This window comes from Leptonychotes weddellii, chromosome 12, assembly GCF_054177405.1.
Source record: "Leptonychotes weddellii isolate Sample4059 chromosome 12, ASM5417740v2, whole genome shotgun sequence".
Classification (NCBI taxonomy): domain Eukaryota; kingdom Metazoa; phylum Chordata; class Mammalia; order Carnivora; family Phocidae; genus Leptonychotes; species Leptonychotes weddellii.
Window position 1 is genome coordinate 79342998 of NC_138380.1, and position 27192 is coordinate 79370189.

A 27192-nucleotide genomic window follows, 5' to 3' on the forward strand; every position below is an offset into this window, starting at 1 on the left:
CTAGGATTGTTATTTTTAAAGACACACAAGCAGCGATCTAGAACCCCTTAAGCCAGACCTAGGGAGTCAGAATCTCTGGGAGTGGTCCTGGTGTTTTTGTTTTTAAAGAGCTTCACAAGGGATTCTCAAGGTGGGCAGAGTCGAGAGCCATTTCTCAGAGCCAATAAATAGTGGTTCAGAAAGTTTGGTGAACAGCAAAGCCACCTGGAGAGCCTGTTTAAAATACACATTCCTGTGCTCCACTCCCGGTCCTCCTGATTCAGTACGACCACAGCCTGGGATGCTCAGGACCTAGAGATTTGATTGCAGCGTCCCCAGAATGACCACACTTTGAAAAACCGAAACTGATACTCACTCTTGAAAACTAATAGCACAGAGACATCGGTCCAACTCCTTGTGATTTTATTCCTGGCATCCTCAAAGAACCGGGGACAAAGTGTTGACCCAAAGATGCCTAGTAAACCCCAGGCACACTCCTGGAGGAGTAAGGACGCCACGTGGCCCCTGGAAGTGGCAGCCCCATCAAGGCAAAGAAGAGCACCCACATGCCTGGTAAAAGCAACAATCATCGTAACGAGAGCTTACGTTATTGAGTACCTGCTGTATGCCAGACAGCATCTCATCTATTTTCTTTTTTTTTTTTAAATATTTTATTTATTTATTTGAGAGAGAGAATGAGAGACAGAGAGCGCGAGAGGGAAGAGGGTCAGAGGGAGAAGCAGACCCCCCGCGGAGCAGGGAGCCCGATGCGGGACTCGATCCTGGGACTCGATCCTGGGACTCGATCCCGGGACTCCAGGATCATGACCTGAGCCGAAGGCAGTCGCTTAACCAACTGAGCCACCCAGGCGCCCAGCATCTCATCTATTTTCACAACAACCCTGAGAGCTTATCCCTATTCTGAAAATGAGAAAATTGAGGCTCAGAGAAGTATCGTACTCCACAGCCAGTAAGGAGCACAGGCAAGATTTAAATAACCCTCCACGAAACTTCCCAGGCTTCAACACCAGTGCACTCCTGTGCTAAAATACACAGGACATAAAATCTGCCACTTTAACCATTTTAAGTGTACAGCTCAGTGGCATTGAGTATATTCACATGGTCTTGTAGCTGTCACCATCATGCATCTCCAGAACTTAGTCATCTCTCCCAACTGGAACTCTGTGCCCATTAAACACTAACTCTCCCTTTCCCCGCCCTCCCCCTGCCCCTGGCAACCAGCACTCCGCTATGATGTCTCTATGAATTTAACTACTCTAGGCACCTCTGTAAGTGGAATATACAGTATCGGCCCCTCTGTGCCCAATATACTCTTTTTTAAAAAGATTTTATTTATTTGAGAGACAGAGAGAGAGAGCATAAGCAGGGGGGAGGGGCAGAGGGAGAGAGAGAGAGAGAAGGAGACTCCCCGCTGAGCAGGGAGCCTGATGCGGGGCTCCATCCCAGGACCCTGGGATCATGATCTGAGTCGAAGGCAGATGCTTAATGACTGAGCCACCCAGGCGCCCCATGCCCAATAAATATACTCTTAAAAAGAGCCAGATTCCACTATGGTCTGATAAGACCAAGCCAGGAATGTGTATCAATCATCTTGAGACCCTGGTCGATGGCATCAGTTTGGGTGCCCAGTGTCCCCACGTCCACTCCAGGTAGCCATGACCTACTGGTGCACTGGGGCAGGCAGCTTCCCCACTCCAGCCAGAGAATCACATCTAGCTCCGTAGAGTAGATACAGTGACAACTCCTTCCATCATGGAGTCACTTTCATCTTCCCTACTCTGGTGACCTGCTACCACTTTGTCCTGCTCTAGTGAGTACCTAACTTGGCTTCCTTTTTTCTTTAAGCACCTGATCCTTTAAACTTGGCAAGTGGAATTGTGTTATGAAACCACAGGTACAAGGATAAAGTGTCTACATAAAAACAAAAGCGTTCCTCACAGTGGGACTCCAGCTTTACTTAGAGCCAACTGGGCGAGCCAAGTCTAGCCCCTGAATGGAAAGGATCCTCCACCTCAGCCCACTTGCAGGAAGGGATTTCCAGCATCTCCTCATTAGTTCAAGTGCCTCAGGGTCCCAAGCCAGGTCCATTTGGCTGAAGTGGCCAATCTGAGTTCTGCCACAGGAGGGAATCAGAGAGAGCCAGCCAAACAGCATTAGCTGGAGCACATCACCAACACAACATTGCACCAAGAGTTTTAGGAGAGAGAGATGTGGAAGTCAGTCTTTGACACTCGGCTGCCACAATTTGGAAAAAGGCCAACCCATTGGCTAACCGTCTTCCTCTCCATTACGGCTACACTGGACTATTACAGTCACAATTGGACTCCCAGTGGTCAAGCCCCACGGATTCTCCCTGTGGGTGAGACCAGACAGGGCACTCCCAAGAGCTGGATGTCTCCCCCACCCAGGGCTCTCTTCTCCCCGGAGGAGCCCTAGCTCAAGGCTCCCTCTCCGTGTGGTGTTGTGCTGGCCTGGGGGAGGGCCACTGCGGGTGCTGAGCAGTACTCCTCCCACCTTCCAGTGCTGCCTGTCTTGCTCTCTGTGGCGCAGGGGGCGCTCCAGGCTCGCCCCCCCGTTCTGGGATTCTCCCAGGGGTGTCTCGTCCACAAATAGTTGTTAGCTGTTCTTGTGAGGAGGAGTGAGGTCAGGAACGACCTAAGTCGCCATCTTGGTGACATCACTCCTAACTGCGGGCACTAAACGATCCTAGTTTGCAGATGTAAGCACTGGGCTACCTCAGCCTATGGGGTCCGTGGGTAAAAGGAATTTGACTAGGACAGGGTCTCACTGTGTCTGTGACTACTTTAGGTCTACTTCTGAAGGAGGTCATGAATGAAATGAAGTGTCACAAAGGACAGGTTAGCCCAAAGGATAGAAACACAATGCACATAGAAAAGCACGCAGAAATAGAATCTGCCTCACTCTCCTAAATCACTTCGGAAGCCGAGACAGCCAGCCCCTGAGACCCACGAGCTGCAGTTAACACGGCCTTACAGTCCTAAATAATGCCACAGACCACTTGGCACACAGGTCAGAAGCCCTCAGGAATGAGACTTCCTCTGCCCATCCTATCATCTAATCTTGAACATGGAAATCCTGAAACCAGCTGCTTTGCTCTCTGTCATGTGCATCCCCATTTCAGACAAATCCCATGGGTAATCAAACTGCACAGAAAGCCAGTTGTATTTCCAGCCTGACTTTTAAATATACACTGAAATCTTTAATGCTTCACCATGGCGCTTTTGACTTTGGGGGCCACCATATAATAACTGCCATCATTATCGGAATCGGCGCCTTGGGGTCTCCTCTACCCACAGTGAGGGAGGGCTGGGCCACCCAGAATTAGAACCCGAATCTCACCGCTGTCACCATTTATGACAGAATGGAACTGAAGGTTTGGAGCAGTCATCTTGGAAACCTTTGGAAGAGAGCTCCTAGAGGGAGGGAGTCCGCTCTCTTTAGAGAGACACAGCCCAGAGCCAGGGGCTGGTCACAGCTCCACATACACCTGCCGAGTACGCACCGTGGTTGACCCCCCCCTGGAATGTAGGCCTAAGACACAGACGGGTCGTAGCAGAATACTTCTGTGACTAACTTAGTCTACTTTTCTTGTCTTCTTTTCCAGCTTCGCCCTACACCAGTGATTCTCTATAGGGGTGATTTTGCCCCACCCCAGTGGAACTTTGGCAATGTCTGGAGATGTTTCTGGGAGAGGAGCCACTGGATTCTACTGGTAGAGGCCAGGGACATTGCTAAACAGCCTGCAATGCCCAGGACGGCCCCCACCACAAAGAAGGAGTGCCACTGGTGGGAAACTTTGTTATTACTCTCTGCTCTGTGATCTGCACTCTAGTGACAGACTTCGTTGTTTCTAGGACCTCTATATTCTCTCACACTTTGGGCCTTCGCACATGTTGTTTCCTTTAACTCTGTCCTGGCCAGCCCGGCACATGGAAACTTCCATTTGTCCTCTAGGTCTTGGCATAGATAAAATGTCCTCAGAGGGAGGCCTTCGCTGAGCCCCCTAATGTAAGTGAAGTCCCTCCAAAATGCCCCACAACGGCACCCCAACTTTCCCTTCCAGAGCGCTCACCGCAGTCGCCACGACTTCTGGAACGTCTGCCTCCGCTGCCAGGATGGAAGCGCCATGAGGCAGGCTGCGCTTTTTCACTGCTGTCCCCCAGGCCTAGCCCAGGGCTGGCACGCTGTGAGAGCTCATTCAGCCTCCAGGGCTCCGGGAGGCCAACAAAGCAGGAGCGGGTATTCACAACTACGCAAGACACTCAGAGGCTTAAATGATCATCCCACTAGGCAGGCACCAAAAAGCAAATGGGGTAGCTCCTTACGAACGGACACGGACCACTGTGTAAGATGAGCGGTCATGGCGAGACACCAGGCTGCTCTCCAGGATGCTATCACCCACACGGGGGAAGCGGGAAGAAAAAACCGTGTATGAAGCTACTGGAAGCAGCCGGGGGCGGGGGGCAGAGGGAGACTTCCTTTTCACGGCATACCCTTTTGGATTTTGCAACCTGTGAACATTATTAAAGAAAATACGAAGCATTCGAATGGCTGTGTGTGTATGAAAGTCGACATCTAGAGATTAAAAAAAAAAAAAAAAAAAAAGGATTCGTGTAGAATGACATATGATGAGAATCCAGCACAGCAAACTGTGCTTCGAAGCCAAATTCACATACAGCGTTTCAAAGTGTGCCCACCCTCACTTCCTGTTTTGGAAGCAGCCAGAACCACATTTTCTCCACATGAAGACCCGGGCACATGGAAATGCTTGTATGTATAAAGAGACACTCATTTTAGAAGCTTTATGTTTTCCAAACTAGATGGCTTTGAAAACGCTCTCTCTCTCTCTCTCTCTCTCTCTCTCTCTCTCTCTCTCTCTCTCGGCTTTGCAGTCTTCGTCCTGCCCCACCCCCTGCCCCCCCGGCCCCATCAGTTGGAGGCAACTACAAAGCTTATTCATTCTCCAAGCCTTTCTCCTCCTTTCCAGCCTGCCTCCCTACCACCTGGAGGCCACTCCGTCTCTCCTGTCCTTTCATCCCAAAGGCTGGGCTAGACGAGAGAGACGATAATGAAACGCCAAAGCGAACAAATGTTGCTGCTTGTTAGCCAAAGGGGAGGCAGGTAGGCTTAATGGACAAGGAAGTTGAAATTAATGGCAAAAATGAGGTTTATCTGTGTAATCTGTGGACTTGGTGTCTTCCCATCTCCTATTAGCATAGATACGGAGTTGTCTGTATAATGACAAAGGGAAGCCACCCGCAGATTCCCATAAATCTCCACCACTTGTCGCTGGCTTCCCTGGCTTGGCTTTTAAGAACACTTCACTCTTCCCAGGTCAGTGGCCATCTTTGCCTCCAGTTTGCTCCCAACCAGCCACAACTGCAAGACTCCTAAACCTGAGCTGGACACGCTCCCACGTTCCCGGCTTCCTCCGGCGTTCCAGCCCCATTCTGCCAGCATCTCAGGGGACAGCAGCAACCTCTTACCATCGTGGCAAGACCTTAACTGGCCCCAGAACAGTTTCCAAACTGGAAGCATTCCGCAGGTTTACCTCCATCAAATCAAAACATCTGGGAACATTAAAACACAGACAAATGTCCAGAGAAACCAGTGTAGGCTTCCAAAAGACCCAAACAAGGATCTTCGGAGGTCTTTCTTGTCTCAGTGACCAGATAAAACAACTTATCAATCATTTTTTAAATTATTCTCTACATCTCAGCAGTCCCCCGAGAGAGCGCTGTAAACCCTCCTTAGCCCATAGGCCCGAAACTGCCGAAGTATATTTTCTAACTTCTGATAAAAGTTATCAATGACTACATATTAACTGCACCCCATGAAACACAAAGATGTCATAGTAATCGGTTTTTTAAAAATCACTAGCTTTATAAAATCATGATAACATGGTTTACTCTAAAAATGAAATTTCTGATACAGGATCTCTCTTCCATTTGTCACTGGGTAGTTGAAAGTCCTAGTTAATTATAATAATAAAGTGTTCTAGGACTGGCTTCATTAAAAAGTGATAATGATATAATAACAGTTAAAAAAAGAATAAAGGCAAACATTATGTGCTTACTGTGTGCCGGGTCCTTTTGTATTACCTCAGTCAATCCTCACAAACCTGTTAGCATCTCCATTTTGAGCCATATGCACCCTGTTCCCGATTTATGAACTGACATCCTTAAAAAAAGTTCAGGTGAGGCAATGAGAAAAGAAGACCATTTTTCTAAATCACAGAGCTTTTTCCCAATTAGCTGGAAAAAAGTCTTCAGATAAATCTATGAAACTAGAGAGAGAAAATTATTTTAAAAGGTTAGCTAGATGAATGGGCTTCCTTGGAATTTTCTCTCACAGATGAATTTCACATCTTAGACTAATAAGGTTTCTGGGACCCCCCACGCCTTAAGGAATCTCAGTGCCGCACTGGTCCAGGCTGACTGAGGTCCACTTATTCTCCACTTCGGGGGAACGCATGCGCCTGGGTTTTGAACTCAGACCCTCAGTATTCTTAGACTCCTAAAGGCCACATACTCTTCACAAACTATTTGCTTGTGTAGGAGATGTGGTGATGTTTGCCACCAAGAGATTATAAAATGAGAAAACAGACCCAGTGTGTAGTAGTTAGTTAAGATATTTTTAATGTGAGGGCTTGATTTTGTTGCTGTTGTTTCTTTAAAAACAGCCTGGGTGGTATGACTGGATCTCAAATAGAGGTACATTCAGTAGAGAGAGTCAGGGTCAGCCATCTCAAAGGGACCCTGGGGGACGTGTCATCCCACTCCCTACTTTACAAGTGAGAGGAGAGGCCCGGAGAAGGGAGCCGATGTTCCCAAGGTCATACAGGGGGACTTCAGGAAGCTGCCCCAGAGCCCTCTCTCCTGCTCCATTGGCACTCCAGGCAGCCCTCGGCATAACCCCATGTCACCACCTCCAAACATGGAGTTCACGGCACCTTCTGAACCCAGGTGACCATCTGGCAAGGCTCAAGGGTGTTTGCCAAATTCCTCTTGCCTGTGATTTTCACTAACTTTGGATGAAATAATAACATGAATGCGAAGAATTCACTACAGAAATTCTGAAGCATTCGGTTAACATTTCATCCAGGTGGAGAACTGAAGCCACAAAAGGTGAAAGGAATGAGGAATGAAGAAGGAAGCACATTCCAATAATCAGGCTATTCCAAACGCCGGCAAGTCCTTCCTGTGTCTTCTGAGGCTGTGGCCAGATAGAGGCAGAAGGCAAAATGTTTCTTCTTTCGCATTTCCAGCCTAACTTTCCTCCCTTATAGCTTCGTCTATAAAACATATCATATCACAACAATGGTCACAGCAGCATTATTCACTGCAGCCAAAAGGCGGAAACAAGCCAAATGCCCATCAACAGATGGCTGGATAAATAAAACACGGTCTATACCCACCATGGAATATAATTTAGCCGTAAAAAGGAAAAAATTGTGACACCTGCTACAGCATGGATAAATGATGAAAATGTTATACTAAGTGAAATAAGCCAGACACAAAGGGACAAATATTGCATTTCAGAGAGAGAGGGAGAAAGGGGGCAGGGAGAGAAAGAGGAGTGGGGGAGGGAGAGAGAGAGAGAATTTAAAATAGGCATCTTCATAGAGACAGCAGATGGAACAGAGGTTTCCAGGGCTGAGAGGAAAGGAAATGGGGAGTTATCATGTAATGGCTACAGGGCTCCTGGTTGGGATGATGAAAAAGTTCAGGAAATGTATAGGGATGATGGTTGTACAATACTGTAAATGTACCTAGCACCACTGAATTATACCCTTTAAAATGGTTAAAATGGCAAATTTTACATTATATTTCTTTTACAACAATTTAAAATATTTAAAATGTGGATCACATCCCTTGATTTCTCAGTTGGAATTCCTAACTCATTCACTGCCATTAAAGCCCAAACTTCTTTTCAAGACCTGCTTCCTCCCAACTGCATCATGGCCGATCAATGCATTTCAGACCCGTGGATAAACACGATCACACCTAGGTCACTTTGTGTCCTGGAGACCCATCCACAAACACATATCCATCTGGAGGCCACCCACGTGGTGACTCCGACAAGAAGGCCCATGGCGAAACTAATGCAACCAGTGTTTCTGGAGATTCCAGCAACCAAACATACCAACACAGAATCCCAGTTCAACCCTTCAATTCCTCACCATGGTGGTGGTGGGGGGATAGATAGATATTTACTACTATATCCTCTCCCTCTAAAGAAAACTGTATGCACATACCAGGAAGACCTTCAGGGATTGCTAACCCAAGCTTGCTCCACCAGGCCCACGAACAAAGAGATTTCACCCCATACATGGCTATTTGGTGAACTCAGCAATTGCATGTTACACTGAACAGTAGGTGTCCTTAATGCAAACGCATATAATTAGGAGCTAAATCTTTGTACCTTTACAGGACAAAGACTATAATAAGCAGGATGTACCACTTGTGACTTCTGAGGAAAGGCGAGCTTTTCATTTTTCCTTAAAAGAATCTATTTCCCAAGAGGCAAAGAGAATCTGAGAACAAGAGTCTTTTGAGATGGACGCAGGGAGGAGGGTGCAGAATATGAGTTTTGTGCGGTATGGTCAGAATCTGTCACCCAGGCCTGAGAGGTACCAATCAGTGGCACACCATGACCTTTACTCAACTTATTTAAAGGTTTTCACAACCTCATCTTTTTTTGTGGAAACCTTTTCATGGCCAGTGGTCTGACAACGGAGTCCCATGAGCTCTTAAAGATCTCAAGAGTTTATAAAGAAAAACAATTTCTAGCGATACTTTCCATTGCCAACACGCACGGACATTTAGCGCCAATAAGCTGCCACTTGTAAGAAGTCCACTTGATATTGTTCCCTTGTGCATCCTGGAGACACATGGCAGGACCACACTACGATATTTAGAGGCAAACATCTTTAGAATAAGGTTTCGTTCCCAAAGTGATTAATTAGCAGGAACACTATGCTAGAGAACTGTCCTTGAATATTTTAACCTCCATGCTATTTTTTCTAAAGCACAAATTCTCCTCTCACTGGATGGTCAGGAAATCCCTGGGCACAGAAAACCGACTGTCTTAGGTGGTGATCCACAAAACGTTTCCAAGTAGGTTTTAACTGCCTTACAGGGTGCTATCCTGGTTTATGAGGGAGACCATTCTTTGGAGTCTAACTGGCCTTTTTTCCATTCATTTTGGATGAGCAATGCTCCCACGGCCTAGTGATGGCTGAACTCCTTCAACACTTCCCACCAACCTCTTCTGCCCCCTCATGCCTTCCTCCCACTCCAATTTCAGCCAGCCATGTTTACAAGACACCAGTTAGTAAATCACAATTCAAATGAACCCATCCATTTGTTCAGCAGAAAGTGGCCTCTGGAGTTGCTCCATGTGAAGCCCATAGGCCAGAGTTACATATGGCAGGCCTGCAAACGCGAACAGGATATGATTTATTTATGACGACCATGTGTGTTTGATGCCCAGTTCCAGCAGGCCGTGGCTTCCCATCCCTGCCTCAGTCTGGGATGACCTATCTACTCACTGTGTCCCATTTCAGGTACTATATTTCCAGGCTGGGGAAACAGAGATGTGTGACCGGCGGGGGGAGCTGCACACACAGCCGCCCCTAGCCCTGCCCGCCACACAACAATCTGTGACCAAACACAAAGTGGGCCGAATGTAACTTGCTGCAAAGGTCTGCCATGTACAGTGGTTTTCAGTGGAGAGTGGAGAAGTAGCTGCTGGAATGACTGACCATGTGGGGCTCATTAAACTGTTGTGTATGTACCCACAAGGAAGGCTGGGATGCTGGTAAAGGGAGCCCCGCTCCTCATTTCAGAGATTTCAAGACACCCCCCACCCCCCACCACCATTTGGCAATGATGCTCCAAAGGTGAATGGCAGATATGCATCAGAAGGTCCAAATGTGGACTGCGGCTTAAGTGCTGTAAACTTCTGCCTTCCACAGTCTCCCCCCTCCCCCCCCCAGTTGTATTTATACTTTGAAAGAAGTTAACATGAAGCAGTAGTCACCTGGGCGTGCTCGATTTTTGACAAGCCTTAGTCACTCTGTACCCAGCAGAACAATTCACATTATAGTCGAAATCCGGTGAAGATTCTGCCACATGCTAACACTAAAATGCCAGTAGCTCACTTACCTTCTTTATTAAGCCTCATAACCTCCCTGCTTTTTCCACCCTCTTTTCCAGCCTCTTCTAAATCTACATCTGCAGATGAAAAAGAAAAGGAGAAAAGAAAATGAGGAAAAAAAGATCAAAAAGGGGGGGAAAGCCAAAGTCAAGGGGGGAGAGAGTGTTTATTTGCAAACAGATCAATATAAATACTGTACATGAAAAATCTTTCAAAAATTGACAATGCAACATTTTCTCCCAAGTCCGGATTGCCATCTACCTGGCCCAGATAGGTACCAAAAAAACTATGCAAGCAGCAACAGAGTAGCCTTTTAAACAGATACACCGTGGGGCTGTGAAAGCCCACCCCGCGGGCTGCCACGGGGAGCCGGGCACAGACAGACAGACAGCCAGCCCTGGCAGCAGGGCCTCTCTCTGTGCATTGATGATCTGTCTCTGTGTGTATTTATTTAGAGAGAGAGGGAGAAGCATGGAGGACACCGGGGGCCACTCTCTCTCTCACACACACACTTTTTCCCAGTGGCTCTAGGTGAATGGAAAGGTTACAGGATAATAAAAGGAAGAGGAGGCGGTGGGGTTCTTACTGTCGGAGCAGTGTAATTTGGCGGCGTCGATCCAGGAGGACCAGGGTTTGCCCAGAAACGCCTCCGGACTGGGCACTTTGCGATCCAGTGTCGCCATTGCTCTTCCTTCTTGTTGCTTTTTCCCTGTTCCTTCGGCAGCAGCAGCCGAGAGACACGGGATTCGAGAACGCTCCGACGTCATCTTCGGAACGTTCCGACATTGAGTGCTCTGAAAGGGGGAGGGAGGGAGGGACGGGAGGAGGGAGCAGGGAGGCGGCGGAGGAGGGGAGGGAGAGAGAGAGGAGGAGGAGCCGGCGCTCGGCGCCCGGGGCCCGCTGGTCTCGGTCGGCGGCGCGCGGCCGCCAGAGGCAGCAGAGAGGCGCCCGCAGCTCGCCGCGCGTCCGCGCGCCCGCCCGCCTGCCTGCCCGCCCGCCAGCCCGCCTGCCCGCCGGGGGCGGGGCCGCGCGCCGGACCAGCGCCGCGTGCCGGGGCCCGGAGGCTGCGGCGCGCGCGGGCGCGGAGATGCTGCGGCGCCGCCGCCACCGCCGCCCCGTGCGCCCGGCGGCCGGAGCCCGCGTCGCAGGGACTGGGGCGCGCGGGGCGTGCGGGGCGGGGGCCGGGGGGCTGGCCGGGGAGAGGCACGACCCGGGGGCCGTAGGCGGGGAGGTCTTCCCCGCAGAGTGGCCCCAGACGACGGAAAGTTTTTTGCATGCAGCCCTTCCAGCGTGTCCTTCCCTCGCCGGCTCCCTGTCGTCCACGGTGAGGCGCCCCCTCCCCCCGCCCCGCGGAGACCCCCTGCGGAGACCCCCCGCGGCCCAGTGCGGGGGAGCCCGGCAGGGCTTTCCCCCTACGAGCATCCCAAGCCGGGGAGGGACCCTGGTGATGATCTCTCCTCCCAGCCACCACTCCCTTCTCCCTTTCTTTCCTGTCACGGTGGACCTTGGGACCGTGGAGGATTCCGCGGATGCCTTTGGGAGCTGAGACCCATGGGTAGATGGAAGTGGTTCTAAAAAGCAGGTGAGTTTGGGGCGAGAGCAGTTGCCTACCCAGCTCAGTCAGGCTGCGGGACATTGCAAAGCTCAAAACTCAGGGCCGCGGTGCCCCCAGATGCTCTGCGCGATGCGTGTCTCGGGTTCTCCGGGAACCACTGCGCGGACCTTGCTCCAGGATCACGATTCCGGGAGAGCACATTCACCGCACGGAAGATGCCGCTTACTGGGCCAAGCCCCTGTAGCAGTTTCCAGCCTCCCTACCCGTGATTCAAGGGTGGCTCGGATTAGCACCTGCAACCTAGGGCCAGGAATCTGACTCCTGGGAGCATTCACTCCTGGCGTAACTGCTCTAGCCAGCTAGAAAGGAAGCGTTAGATTTCTTCTGAATTCTGGATGTTTGATGCTTTAACTGAGATTTCGCCTCCTCTCCCTAGGGGTAGGCAACAAAGGCCTTAGAAGGTCTTCTGGTATCTCTTTCTTGTTTTCTCTCTTTGAATCCTTTTGTTTCCTAGGAATTACCGAAAATATATGGTCACTCCCCCACAATGGATCTATTTGTCATTTTCCCCAGTACCCTTTTAGTTCTTACCACTTTTGTTTCTGCCCCGCGGCTGAAGCACACTGATTTGAAGTTGCTCCGTACTGACTGAGTTCTGTCCCGGCTCTGCCATCTATCTGATGCCCTTGCATTTGGCATCCTGTACCTCAAAGCCAGGGTTAGGATGGGCAATGAAGGAGGAGCTATGGATTGGTCTTTGGTTGTGATATTTGTGGGAATGGGCTTGACCCAGACAAATTTGATTCACCTCTGCTGTCTTTAGAAGGGTTTCTACATAGGAACCACTAAGTGGCTGAGATGCCAGTGAGTGGAAAATTCTCATTTTAAGAATTGGTGGTATTAACAAAGATGTATTACTTTTTGACCTCTTAGGATATGCTAGACGCTGTGCTTGACACTTCCTTCCAAATACCCATCCATCCATCCATGCCTTTTCCACAAGTATTACCTGTCATGGACTAGTGCCTTCCACAGAGGAAGACAAATGAGACCTAGCCCCTTGTGGAGATGCAGTCTGATGGTCTCTATGGAAGAAGGAAGGTGTGAAATTTATCAACTCCTTGGAAAAACAACACAAGTGTGCAGTGACTGGCCAAGGCAGTGAATGGTAGGGTCTCTCAGAGCTGTGCCTAATCATAAGAGGAACTAAACTGTAGTTTGGAATGACCAGAAAATGTATCACAGAGAAGATAGGATTTGCTCTGCCCCTTAGAAATTGGGGAGGATTTATCATGGTAAGGTGACGACTGGTCTTGCCAAGGGAAGGGGATTGACGGTATTAATGGAGGCTTCAAGCTGAGCACAAGTGTGGTGTGTTTGGGGGGTTGAACATGGTTTATCTGGGATGGTGGGTTATTATTGGGGGTTTGGAAGTATAGTCATGGCTGGGTCAAATTATGGAAGGCACTGAAGGGCAACCTAAAGAGTTTGGGTTTTGTTTGACAGTGGGGAGCCACTAAAGGGGCTTTCTGGTGCATAAGGGTAAGTAGAAAGGGTGACTTAGAAAGGCTGTGGTGCCCAGGACTTATTGGATATGGAAGCAGATTAGAAGTAGTGCTGCAGTGTGTGTGTGTGAAGAAGTGAAGGCCAAATGAACTTTGGTGGTCCCATGCAGGTGGAGAGGAGGGGGCAGGTATGAAAGACTCTGTGAAGAGAGCCTCATCAGAAGGTATGTTGTATGGCTGGATTTGGGGGGAGAGAGAGCTCAGAGGCCTAGGTAATTAGATCCTGGAACATTTTCCCTTCCCCTCCTGCTTTCTGATTTTCCTTCCACTTTTTTGGTGTCTATTTCTGTATTGTGCATGCAAGGGAAGATGTGGTAGGCAGCCTCTAAAATGATGCCAGTGATTCCCACATCCTGGTATTCATGTCCTTGTGTGATCCCCTCCCTTCAGTGTGGGCCGGACCAAGGGACTTGCCACTAACAAATCGAATATAGCAAAACGAATGGGATGTCACTTCTGAGGTTGGTTCACAAAAAGACTGTGGATTCTATCTTGTTCACTCTTGCTCTCACTGGAAGCCCCCCTGCCATCTTGTGAGCTGCCCTATGGAGAGGCACAGGTGGCAGGAAACCGGGGGAGGCCTCTGGCCAACAGTCAGTGAGGAACTGAGCCCTTGGTCCAACAGCCCATGAGGTGCTGAATCCTGCCAATAGCCACGTGAATGAGTTTGGAAACATATTTTTCTCCAGTGGAGCCTTGAGACAAGACCACAGCCCTGGCCCACGTGTGTGAGAAACCTTGAGATAGAGGCACCCAGGTAAGTCGTTCCTGGATTCCTGACCCCCCCCAAACTATGAGATAATTGGTGTTTGTTGTTTTAAGTTGTGAAAATTCTGGAATAACTGGTTACGTAAGAATACATAACTAATACAGAATGGTTTGCATATAAAGTGATTAGATAACAAAGCAACGTTGTCTGAGCACTGTTCCTTGGTCCTCACTTGAGCCTCATTTGAGTCTGAATTGTGTATCATCCTTGCCAGCTTGGTGGGACCGGTTGACTCTAGTATCTCCTACGTGCTGAGTTTTATAATTTACCTTTACCTCTGGGTACTCAAGTTTTTTTGCTATTTGAACTCAATCACTACTTTATGGAAAGAATTCACCCATGACAAGGTCATGATTTAACTGTTGGAAACAAGTCTTTACTGATTGTGGTGCTGTCACACTGGGGCCCTTACAACCCCGCCATCCTTGAGGTGTGTGGAGAGTAGTGTGATGAAGGGACTCAAGCCCAGTGGTTGTAAGCTTCCAGAAAATTCTCCGCTCTCAGGAGCCATTTTAAACCACCCAAAAAACCAACGGTGGCTTATCATCCTGAGGAGTCAGGTCACCTCAGTCTCAGAGAAACAAGGCAGTGGTCCAGTATTTTAATATTAGTTTACGCCCCCAGCCAAGTCTCTCAAGTAGAGATTATTTCTACACAGCACCCCGAAGCCGATATGACAGCCTAAATATTATTCCCTTCTAGCTGGGAGCATTTTAGTTTGTAACATAGTGAAGTGGGGGCTGGAACCTAGAAGTGGTTTAGCATCTCTACAAAATAGATGTTGGATACATTGCCTGTTTCGCTGATAATCAGAACGCGTATGCATTACTGCAGTTAGACTTCTGCAGTAGAATTGCGGTTTCTACCCTCAGCCTTGCCCAGTGTATGCACTGACTATAGAGATAATAATACCAACTTTGTGAAACTCTAACCCACCTATGACTTAGTAACTGGAGAACATGGCTGTCAATTAAAATTATACCACTGGGAGCCAGAGAAGGACAGAAGCATTGCTCATCAGACTACTAGACTTCTACACTTGACTTTAGATGAAAATTGAGGTCAGCCGGGAGTAGCATTTGGGTCAACATGGTGCATATAAAGTATTATATACACATCTATACTTACATCTCAATTATACGTATGGCAAATCTATTGCAGACTGGAATTCCTTTTGGTAATAAAGAGTTACAAATATTGTTAGTGGCAACAAGAATTTTATACATTCTTAATAGGTATAAATTGACCCGCAAAACAGTCATTTAAGGCGTATTAGTACAATGTCTATGTGATAAAACTGTCTAGCAAAGGTATAACACCTTCTTCCCTTCATGATTAATGTTTGGGAAGATAAAAGGAGTGTAAATATTTTTATTGTTTTATCATCTTTCTTAGAAAAATAACAGTGGTTGATTTAATTAAAAAGGAGACTCTTCTATAGACCAAATAAAGAAATGAGTTCCACAGAGATGGCAGTAGAAAATACCTATTTAATTTGAATAACACCTGGTTCTGGAGAGATGTGCATCTAATACGCAGCCTGCATTCATTTAGTCTGATTCATGCGCTTTTACCTCCTTATTGAAAAGAAGAGAAGAGGTAATATTAGCACTCTCATCTGAGGATCTTAAGCTCCTGCTGGGGTCGAGGTGCTGTGTGTGCAGCCTACTTCCTACCTAGACTGTTGTTGGGAGCTTCCTGGAGGCGATGAGGAGAAAATGACATTCCATTAGAATGAGGCATCCCTGGAATTGTTTGATGTTCTTTGTCTTAATTGAATCCATCTATCCCATCTGCCACTCTCCTCTCTTAAATTTATTTCCCGAACCCACTCTCTCTGAGCATTGTAATTGGAGGGGGGGGAATTTGTTACATACATTGTTACCTTTTGTAAGAGCTCGCAGCATCTGGAGGGCAGGTGTGCTGTCTCCCTCGCCTTGTTAGACAAGGTCACCTGCCTCCTCCCTGCCCCTCACATGTCGCTGGATCAAAGGGGACCGGGAGAAAAGACCCCCAGTAGCAACGGGAGTAGGAAAGAAAATAGGAATTCCAGGCTTTGCGGCTTTGGGGTATTGGTTTCAGTATAAGGCCCTAGCCATGTGTCTGGTCCAAACAAACAGGGACTCTAGTGATAAACAGAACTACAAAAACATGCAATTTGCATTCTGACTCTGGCAGAAAAGTCCAACACGGGAATGCATGGGGTTGAGGGACAGCTGCCTTGACAGCCCGGGCAGACTCATCTGGGGCTTTGCTCTCTCAGGGCTCCCCGGAACCCCTCTGCTGCTGCAGGCCGAGGAGGTCTCTGCTCCCCTGAGCGTGGCAGAGCTTGCCCCGTTTCTGTCCATCGCTCTTCTTCAGGGGTGAGGCAGGAGAAAAGATAGCGTCTCTTTGGCATTGTCGTAGAAATCACTTTTGGCCCTTCACCTGAATATAAATATAGACAAACTTAAGACTCATGGGCACTTATTAATTGGAGCAAAGCCGCCCCCCCCAACCCCTCCAAACTCACCTGTTCATATAGCTGGCGAGGCGGTGCGGGGTTGGGGCCAGAGCAGGGGCTTGAGATCGACAGGTGGTAAATGAGAATCGCTCTTCAGTCATTTGCTTGAGAACCTTTCTTCATCCATCCCAACCTCAGTTTTGCAATCTGTTAAATGGCTACCAAGGTTCCTCTCTTCAGATCATTGTGAGGATGAAGTGAGATTCGGGGTATGGAGCCCCCAGCCTAGGGCCTGGCGCACAGCGGACCACTGTAAATGTTTGCTGATTCTTATTTTAGCTGCAGTGTGTTGTGTAGACAACAGCGGCTAGTCAGAAACAAGCCGACCTCTGATGCTAGGAGGGCTCCTGTGGTTGCTTCTGACCATCCTTCTACTTAGAAAGGAAACCCAAGCTCCTGTTCCTTCCTGTGGGCCTGCTGTCCCGCATCAGTTGGTGGAGACTTGTGTCAGCAGTCTTCTGCCTGAAACTTCATCTGATGTGGACTTCAGGGTAGGGTGCATATCCCTTTGTTCTGGAGAAGGCCCTTTAAGACTTTTCTGTTCTGCCAAGGAACTGCAAAATCCCATGTGCTTGGAGGCAAAACTGCTTTTGCACGGCAATGAAAATAGTTGTCCTAATAGTAAGCCAAGTGGGGTCTCTGCAAATGACTTCCTCCCTCCAAAAACAGTTTATTGTCTTTTGTAAAAAGCAATTTAATATTATATTCTAAAGGTTACGTATGAATGTGTTCCCATGAGATAGTGAAACGGTAGTGATAAGGAGAAAATTCCCTTTGAGTATTTCCTTCAAACGTGGACACGTCCCTGTCCCCAGATCCTCCCATGCCCCCAACTCTGAAGGCAGTTTTCCAAACCATTCTCTATACATTTACCTACTATCTATATTTATCATCACAGGCATAGATATTGCCACATGTGTGTTCTTATTTTCTTTTAAACATGAGCAGCGTCATTTTGTAGAGAGATGTGTTTTATCCCTGGTTGAGAAAGGAGCCTTGCATGAGCATAAACAGGATTGACAGTGCAACAGACCATTTTGTGGATATTTTTCTGCAGCAATTTTCTTTTTTCACACATGCGATTGCATGTCATTATAAGCAGAAATACCTTCTTCTTTTAAACTGCTGCATACTATTCCATATAATGGTCTGGAGTCTGTCTGTTGTCCTAGTGATAGACATTGAGGTTTCTGGTTTTACAAAAAACAGAGTGGTCAACATCTTTATTTTTAGATCTGCTTCCTGGGCATGAGGGAGTATTTCTACCCCAAAGTAGAATTGCTGGGTATGCGCATTTTAAATTTTCATAGTTCTGCCAAATTGTCTTCTGAAGTAGCTGACTGATTCATGCTCCCACTAGCAGCGTAGGAATGGGCCCATTGCCTCACGCCCTAATTCCTATCCAACGTTTTCAGACATTTTAATTTTGCCAATATTAGGGTAAAAACATATCTTGTTTAATTTGCACTTCCCTCATTTCTGGTATATTTTTGAGCATTCGTTCTTATGTCCATTGTATTTTTACTCTGCAAATTGCTGTTGGTACCTTTTGATGATTTCTTATTGGCATTTTCAGATCTTTTTATTGATTCTTAGGAATTCTCTATACATTCTAGATTGAGAGCTTTTGTCTGTTTGAAAATAATGTAATTTTCCAGCTTGATGCTTGTCTTCTTTTAACCTCGTGTGTGGCATCTTTTCTATACACTTTTTTTTTTCCATTTGGTTGTAGTCAGGTGTATTAGATTTTTCCTTGAGGCTTTTTGTGTTTTGTGTCTTGCTTAAGAAGACCTCTTCCCCCAAGGTCACAGAATTTTTTCTTATATTTTTTCTTTATGCTTTACAGGTTTTTGTTTTTACATTTAGCTAAGCTTAGATATTTATGGTTAATGATCTGAGGTAAAAATTTAACTTTTGATCTTTTCCCAGTTACCAGTTTTCCCCAGGCATATATTGAATAGCTTAGCCTTTCTTTCCATAGAGATCAGTCATACACTCACTTCCCAAATACATGGGTCTGTTTCTGAGCTCTCTTTTCTGTTCCATGGCTTGGCCTGTCTTTTCCATACCAAGTTAACAGTTTTAACTGCTCTTGTTTTATAATATGTTTTGCTGGTGTGTCGGGGAAAAAATGTTTCTTTTCCACTATGGACTGAGAATCCTCTGTCTTGGTCTGTTTGGGTTGCTGTAACAAATTACCACAGACTGAAGGGCTTATAAACAACAAAATTGTCTTTCTCACAGTTCTGGAGGCTGCAAGTCCAGGACCATGGCATTGGAAAATGCCGTGTACAGTGAGGGCTTCTTGGTTCGTAGATGGCACCTTTTTACCATGTCCCCACGTGGTGGAAGGGGCGAGCTAGCTCCCTAGGGTCTCTTTGATAAGGCTTCCACCTTCACGACCCACTCTTCCCCCACCGCCAGGCCCCAAAGGCCCTACCTCCTGACACCATTTCCTTCAGGAGTAGGATTTCAACCATATGAATTTATGGGGGGACACAATCATTCAGACCACAGTACTCTATCTCTTGGGAAGTATTTTTTATTCCTGAAAAGTGTGTTATAGGTGTCATTGTTCAACAGTTGTCATGGGGACATCTCAAGATGGAGACCGGCCCATGTGAGGAAGATCATCGGAAACCTGACCTCATGCCCATTTCATGGTTACCATAAAGCTTGGGCCAAGGGCTACAGCCAGCTTGGACTCATGGGGAAAGCCTCCCCAAGGTGATTTTCCAAACCAAATATCTCAGATTTAGGAAAATGAATTGTTTTTTTTAATTTTTTTTTTTTAAGATTTTATTTATTTGCGAGAGAGACAATGAGAGACAGAGAGCATGAGAGGGAGGAGGGTCAGAGGGAGAAGCAGACTCCCTGCTGAGCAGGGAACCCGATGTGGGACTCGATCCTGGGACTCCAGGATCATGACCTGAGCCGAAGGCAGTCGCTTAACCAACTGAGCCACCCAGGCGCCCAAGGAAAATGAATTATTGAGAGATTGTCCTTCCAACTATCTAAAAAGGCCAACCCCTGTGGTTAGTGGTTGAGACTCCGTGGGGATATTCCCGTCTGTCAGTCATCCCAGGGTGAGAAGAAGGGGTCATGAGCACTAGAGGCTGAAGCAGAGGGAGGGAGCAGATCTGGGATGAGGGCTGAGCTCCCCCCATGTGGGGAGCAGGTAGGTAAGAGCCTCTCATGGGCCAGGAGCCGGGCCAGATAGTGTCCAGTAGGGGACCCCTTCTGGGATGACCTAGCTATGAGTCAGGAATCGTTCAAACCCAGTAACCAGTCATAAGGTTTTCTGTGTTGTCTTTTCTTTTGCTTCCCTCAAGGTTTTAAATGGCCTGGTCTTAGGTAGCGGCATTGTGGGAAATTGAATCAGGGGCTTACACTTACATGGGAGCCATAGATAGAAGATTGCAAGTTGCTGGCTTTACTTCCTGCCAGTCCTGTGTGGTAGCAGCTCCATTATTTGAGAGAAGAAGGCAGTCGCCGCACCCTGGGAGGTGGCCAGGCACAAAATGAGCAGGGGACAGCCCCCAGCAGTCCCTAACGCCTTTCTTCTAGCCCCAGCCCAATACCCTCAAAAGGAGGAAATCCTGAAAATGAGAGGCCAGAGTTTGGGTTATATTTATATGACAGGCCAGAGTTTGAGTTATATTTATATGACAGGCCAGAGTTTGAGTTATATTTATATGACACCTAATTTTTCCACCTATGCAAATACCTTGGCATTCACAGACTCTGGCTAAGCAAAAAAAAAAGGTCTCTTCTAACGCCTAGTAAATAGTTAAGTTTGGGTGGGAGGTGGGGTATCTAAAGGAATTGCAACCCTCGTTTCATAACTGGAATGAGAGAGGTTGACAGAAGCCTGGTATCTTTAAGTTCATAAAATAATCGCTGCAGAACTTAGAGTAAAGCCCAGGTCTCTGTTGTTTGGAGGCCAGCTTATTTATAGATTACTACGTCCCGGGCGCCTGGGTGGCTCAGTTGGTTAAGCGACTGCCTTCGGCTCAGGTCATGATCCTGGAGTGCCAGGATCGAGTCCCGTATCGGGCTCCCTGCTTGGCAGGGAGTCTGCTTCTCCCTCTGACCCTCCCCCCTCTCATGTGCTCTCTCTCTCTCATTCTCTGTCAAATAATAAATAAAATCTTTATTGAAAAAATAATTAATAAATAAAAAATAATAAAAATAATAAATAAATAAAGTTTAAAGGCTCAGTCGGTTAAGCGACTGCCTTCGGCTCGGGTCATGATCCTGGAGTCCCTGGATCGAGTCCCGCATCGGGCTCCCTGCTCGGCAGGGAGTCTGCTTCTCCCTCTGACCCCCTGCTCATGTGCTCTCTCTCTCTCAAATAAATGAATAAAATCTTTAAAAAAAAAGAAAAAACCATAGATTACTACGTCCCAAGAATGATACTGAGGCTATAAATTTACAGTTCCATGTAGGCCAGTGTTTCTCAACCAGGGATAATTTCGCTGCCTCCCCTCCTCACTCCCAAGTATATTTGGCAATGGCTGGAGACATTTTTGGTTGTCCTGACTGGGGCTGGGGTGTACTATTGGCATCTGGCGGGTAGAGGCCGGGGATGCCGGTAAATATCCTGCCTTCAGATGCATGGGAAGATTTATCCAGCCCAAAATCATAGTGATAGGAGTCAGAAACCCTGATGGAGGGCAACTAATTTCTAGTTTTCTTTCTTTCTTTTTCATTTCCAGAGAATGAACCCCTAACCCCCAGCAATTTCTTTGTCATCGTGGGCTTCTTTCCTCACACAGAAACCCAGTAAGAGTGTGGCGGGGCTGTGAGAGCCGTCATCCATCACTACGCGTTAAACCCAAGGTCTTTGTCCTTTCAATATATGAAAGCCAAATTATGTTATTGGGTGAATTTGTAGAATCAAAGGAAATGAATATAGTTCTTATGCAATAATCAAGTCATGTGGTCGCCTCTCTCTCTCTGAATCCCTTACAGACCATGGCTTACCTACTCTAATGGGAATGTTGATCAGTGCTAAGACACCCATGCTAGATAGCTCCTATTATTCCCAACTTACGGATGATAAAAGTGAGGCACAGAGTGGAAGTAAAGCACGGCACCCTCCCTTTGGTTTCTTATATTCCAAAGTTATCAAACGCCTGGCCTCAGCCATTGCACAGGTTGTGCACTGCACAACTGTGCCACTTTTAAAGGAGCACCATTCACAGGACAGACATAGATTTATTGTGACAGTTTTCTAGGCAGATGGCACGAAAGTGGCTTGTTCGAACAAAATCAGGACCATGAAGCAATTTTCTAATAGAAGTAAAGTTTCCTCAAGAAAGTACGCCTCTCCCTAAAGCTCATGAAAGTGCTAGATGGACCAGCAGCAAAGAAGGTGGTTATTGATGACTCTCTGTATGTTAGCAGTTCAGCTGGGAGCTGTGTGGGAAATAGAGTGCCTTGCGTGATGGAATAAATAGAACAATCTTGCTATCTAAATTTGGCTGTTCATACTTCTGTTATGGTTTAAGTCATCCTAAGCTTGGCTTGGAGGAGGAGACATTGACATGTATATCAGTTTATAAATTTGGCAGCAGGAGGTGCAAAGAGTGTCGTTTCAATTATGGATTGACCCATGATTGATTTAGCAATGTATGTCTCCTAGTGTGTGATCAATGCCAAGAAATGGCAGGTGCCGGACTCTTAGGAGAGTGAGGGCAAATGTTGGAGCATTGATCAGCTGACGCGCTCCATGTAGGCCCCATACAGGGAGCATCAAATCCAAGTAAAATACTGTAAGGTGGGAGTGATAGTATCCTATGTGTTAACAGAACCTGTCTGAGCTTTCATCCCTTGTGCCCTTGTGGCGACGTAACCATCTTTATAACACACGACACTACTCTCTGTTCCGACTTGGTTCTGAATCTCTAGTGTGTGCCATTTCATGGTGCTTTTAGGGGGGAAAGGCCTCACCGATTGCCTCAGTTGAGAAGTCTTTAATTTTTCCACCTATGCAAATACCTTGGCATTCACAGACTCTGGCTAAGCAAAAAAAAAAAAAAAGTCTCTTCTAATGCCTAGTAAATAGTCAAGTTTGGGTGGGAGGTGGGGTATCTAAAGGAATTGCAACCCTTGTTTCATAATTGGAAACAAGCCACTCTTCATAATTGGAGAGAGGTTGACAGACTGGCCTGGCCTGGCCCTGCGCCGGGTCGCATAGACTGAGTAGTTGCTTTCACCAGGGGTGGGGAGAGATGTGTGTGTAGTCGGTGATTGGAGAACAGGCTAGCCCTTGAGAAGGGGCTGTTCCGATGTGCAGATGATAAATGCCAGGCCAGGGTTGCTGCTGTGGCAGTGGAGGGCTTGGGGCAGAGGAGAAATTTGAGCTGGGCTGGGAAAGATGGTGTTGGGGGGTTGGGGGAGGATGTGAATAGCCCGTGGGCAGAGTTTGCATGGGGGAGAGTGGCCTTAAGTGAGAGCCTCAGGTCAATAAACAATAATTCCCTACAACGGAGCTCTTAGTGGAAAATAGGCAAGTCACAAGGGGATTTGGAATCAGGAAGGGTTTCAAAGTGTTACACAATGTTTCCAAGATTAAAATCTACAGTATGAGATAACTTGAGTATAATACTGTGTGTTCTTCGGCAAGTGGCATAATTCTTTGAGAAATACCTTTTGTCAAGAACGAATCTCTAAAATGAGGGCTCTGTGGATAGGAGCTCATCAGGTGAGAAACTTGAACTTTTCAAGATTCTTTAACCATCTGGCTGGCATGTTTAGAAATGGCACCCGACTGTACTGATAAAAGGGAGCTCTGTGTTCGTGGTTTACTCTAACACTCCAACTCTGGGTTGTTTTCAAAGGCAAGTTAAACAGATTTTTCATCCTAAGTAGGATGAGCACATGGCTGAGTTTGCCTGGGGAGTCCCGGATTATACAAAATTATTAATAGCTTGTCCTTTCAGTCTCAAAAGTGTCCTGGTTTTGGTGATAAATTATATGGCTACTCTAATTCTAAGTGATTCATTGTGGACTTCTTTTGCTTACTCTGCGAATCCTCAGTGACCAAAAGGGATGCTTCCACCTCAAGGATATTTGTCCACATGTGCATTCTGTGTTTTTGAAATGGTTGTATTTTTTCCCCTTGCATATAAAGTAATTTTTACAAAGCATTTGGAAGAAAAACAAGCAGCATAAGTGAGTTAACACAAACATAGAAATAAGTGTTAGTATTTGATAGAATATTATTCTGATATTCTATCTAACTATATCTATACCTATCTATCATATATTTACATATTTTTAGATCCCAATCTCCGAACTAAATGACTTTACTCAGAGGAGCATTCCATATATACATATATAGATATGGATACTACATAAAATTATATATTTAGAACTATATTACAACGTGGTCAACATAGATGAAATCACCCTTTTAAAATAATCACTTTTTAAAAAAGGATTTATTTATTTAAGAGAGAGCGCGCACATGTGGGGGGAGGGGCAGCGGGAGAGGGGGAGAGAATCTCAAGCAGACTCCACACTAAGCACGGAGCCCAGCACCGGTTTCGATTTCACAGCCATGAGATCACGACCTGAGCCGAAACCAAGAGTCAGGGATGCTTAACCGATTGCACCAGCCAGGTGCCCCCTTTAAATAACCACTTTTAAAGACTGCATTGTATCCTAGTAGTAAATGGCTGTTCTTAAAATATGATATATTTAAATCCTCAATTTGGGGCATTTAGGTTGTTTCTTTTATATATTTTATTAACAATGTTATAATAAATGTTTTCTATAGCTAAATCTTTTCTCACATTCATGGTTATTTGGGGTGCTTTCCTCTAAATGAAGTTGATAAGTCAAAGGGATATATGCATTTAAAATTTTGAATTTGTCAAACTTGGCCGGCGTGTGTGAAAATTCCCACTCCTTGCCTCATCTGTGGTGTATCTTTAATTCTTTTTTCATCTTTCAGCCTGACAGGAAAGAATTTCATCTCTTATTTATTTCAGTTGTATCTCTGATTATTGATGATTCTTATTTATTTTTTAATAAATTGCTCATTTTTCTATTAGTGTTCACCTTTCTCTTATTGAATTATGAAAGCTCTTTATATATTAAATAAAGTAAACCTTTGTGTTCTAGGTTGCAAGATTTTTTTCCTGATTTACTATTTGGCTTTTAATTTTATTTCTGGTGGATTTGTGTGTGCACACGTGTAGGTATGAATTCAGAAGATTTTTTATGCCATTACACCTATCAGTCTTTTCCTTTGTGGAGTTATATACTTTTTAATTTTTTAATTTTTTTTAAGATTTTATTTATTTATTTGACAGAGAGACACACAGTGAGAGGGGGAACACAAGCAGGGGGAGTGGGAGAGGGAGAAGCAGGCTTCCTGCTGAGCAGAGAGCCCGACGGGGGATTCGATCCCAGGACCCTGGGATCATGACCTGAGCCGAAGGCAGATGCTTAACAACTGAGCCACCCAGGCACCCCGGAGTTATACACTTTTTTAAAGGACCAAGTTTTCAGCAACTAACCCGTGAAATTTTCATAATCCAATCTGGTGCTCTCAAACCCCTTGAGCTCCTTGTTTCAGATTTACCAGTGCGGCCATTATGTTAGCTGAGGTGCAATTTTGTTTCTCTTTCTCCAGTTCAGGCTGTCTCCCAGAAGGGGTTTGATCACTTCACAAACTAACAGATAAGTTACTGCAAGTAAGAGCTGGTGATAGGCATTCTTTTTCCTCAACCACAAAACATGTATGCCTCCCTTCATGAAAAGCTGTAATGGGAATTAGAAAGGACTAGTTTGTTTAGATTCTTTGCGGAGTGAAGAATTGATATGCTTTATAATTGCACTGCCCCATTGATATGCTTTATAATTGCACTGATGTGTTCTCAGGAAAACTGTGGCATCAACCCTAAGTTCTAATTACTACGCCAAGAAACGCCATGGCCGGCCCTATCTCCCCTGAAGCCAGCAGCTTTCCATGGCACGATGCCCCTGGGCTTCGTGGCTGTGCTACTTCTCTGGTGAGGAGGGCATTATAGGCAAATGCACAACTCGTTCTAGCCAGGACTGCTGGGGGTGAGCTTGTCTCTGGCCTTCTCTGCTGGCATGCCGGGCTGAGCCACACGTGAGCCTCAATCCCTTCTTCATCTCTCAAGTTAGACCTGTGCATCCTGCTCTCTCCGCGGCCCGCTCCCTGGCCTGTTTGGCCCTCTTGGTGTTTATTCTATGGAGCAGGGAGAGAAGAGAATCCTCTTCCACTTACAGACCTCAGGGAAGTCCCCTGGATTGTCCTCAGTCCCTCTCCCCTTTTACCCAAAGTCCTTCCTGCAGGGTGATGGAGGGGAGGTCTTGAGCACCACTGAGGGTTGAGCGTAAGATCAATGATCACCATCACCATCACCATGATAATGACATAGGGTGACCTGCCTCCATTCTCTGCTGTCAGAGCTTTTCCCCTGCTGCTTAGCCGTGCGGACTCCAGGGGCCAGCCCAGATGCAATCGCAGGCTGCCAAACCCCACCAACTGACACATTCTCCAGAGAACCCTATCATGGTGGGAGTGTGGGGATGGGGACCAAGGCCCTACATCAGCAGGTCTTTGCTCTCTGGTTTTGCCAAGAAATTATTAAAACATAATACATGCAGGGCGCCTGGGTGGCTCATTCGGTTGAGTGGCTGCCTTCGGCTCAGGTCATGATCCCAGGATCCTGGGATCGAGCCCCGCGTTGGGCTCCCTGCTCAGCGGGAAGTCTGCTTCTCCCTCTCCCTCTGCCTGCTGCTCCCCCTGCTTGTGCTCTCTCTGTCAAATAAAATCTTAAAAAAAAATAATACACACAATAACTGTAGACTAACCTGCTGCTATCAGCACGGAATTGGGGGTTTGGTGCCACTCTGGGAGCCAGACCAGGGACTTGAAAATAGATTTTACTATGGAATGACCCTATCATGGATCTGAGCGGTCCCTTCCCCAGAGGCTCCCCTTTTAGATGAGGTCCATCAGGGGTCCCCTCAATTTGAGAAAGACACACTCTTTTCCCTTCTGCCTCATCAGTGCCCTTTGGTCTCTTCCTATTCTCTTATCCAATATCACAGAAACTGAAGAACTAATTTGGCTGCAACACAACCCTCCTCAGAGTGCTGGAGAGGGAGAGAAACCAAATGTGAGCACAGCCCAAACCGTCTTAGTGGGCAAGGCTCATTCGTAAATAATTTTAGTCTTGTTACCCGTTCACTAATCATATAGCCTTCCCGATGGGTATTGGCAACATGTCAGATGGAGCTCACTCATGAAAAGACGCCACAGTTTCCAAACCCCATTCTGGCTTCTCGAGAATCTGTGAATTGGGGAAACCAGCTCTACTAAAGGAACTATAGACCCATTTTTTTTTTCTCCTTTTGAGGGCCGGGGTGGGGAGTGGTAGAGCAGAACAACATCTATACATTTATGCATTCAGGAAGCATTTGCTGAGCTTTCCTCTGTGGCAGGCGCCACCGGAGGAGTGGGCAAGAGAAATCCTGAACGCGTGATGTGTCCCCATTTTGCAAAGGCATTTCTCAGAGTCGCTAATGACACCTCCAGGGCGCTGAATGGTGGCCCCCAAAGATACTAGGC

At 46.7% G+C, this 27192-nt stretch overlaps 1 protein-coding gene and 1 long non-coding RNA gene across 11 annotated transcripts in view; one reads left to right on the top strand and one right to left on the bottom strand.

Annotated features, from left to right (window-relative positions):
• Positions 1-10989, bottom strand: part of ATXN7L1 (ataxin 7 like 1) — a 232069-nt gene extending 221080 nt beyond the window's left edge. For all 6 annotated transcript variants that reach the window (XM_031030874.2, XM_006735992.3, XM_006735993.3 and 3 more), the window contains exons 1-2: positions 10769-10989; positions 10191-10259 (exon numbers count right to left, since the gene is read on the bottom strand). In XM_031030874.2, the coding sequence (XP_030886734.1) occupies positions 10191-10259; positions 10769-10949 (250 nt within the window). In that variant the 5' untranslated portion in view covers positions 10950-10989. The remainder of the gene's footprint in view (positions 1-10190; positions 10260-10768) is intronic.
• A 298-nt stretch (positions 10990-11287) lies between these two features.
• LOC115941843 (uncharacterized) overlaps positions 11288-27192 on the top strand; it is a 31288-nt gene continuing 15383 nt past the window's right edge. For 3 of the 5 annotated variants that reach the window (XR_014139403.1, XR_014139400.1, XR_014139402.1), the window contains exons 1-3: positions 11513-11764; positions 13992-14059; positions 21293-21416. This is a non-coding gene — a long non-coding RNA (uncharacterized LOC115941843). The other 2 variants (XR_014139404.1, XR_014139401.1) reach the window with 2 other exon arrangements.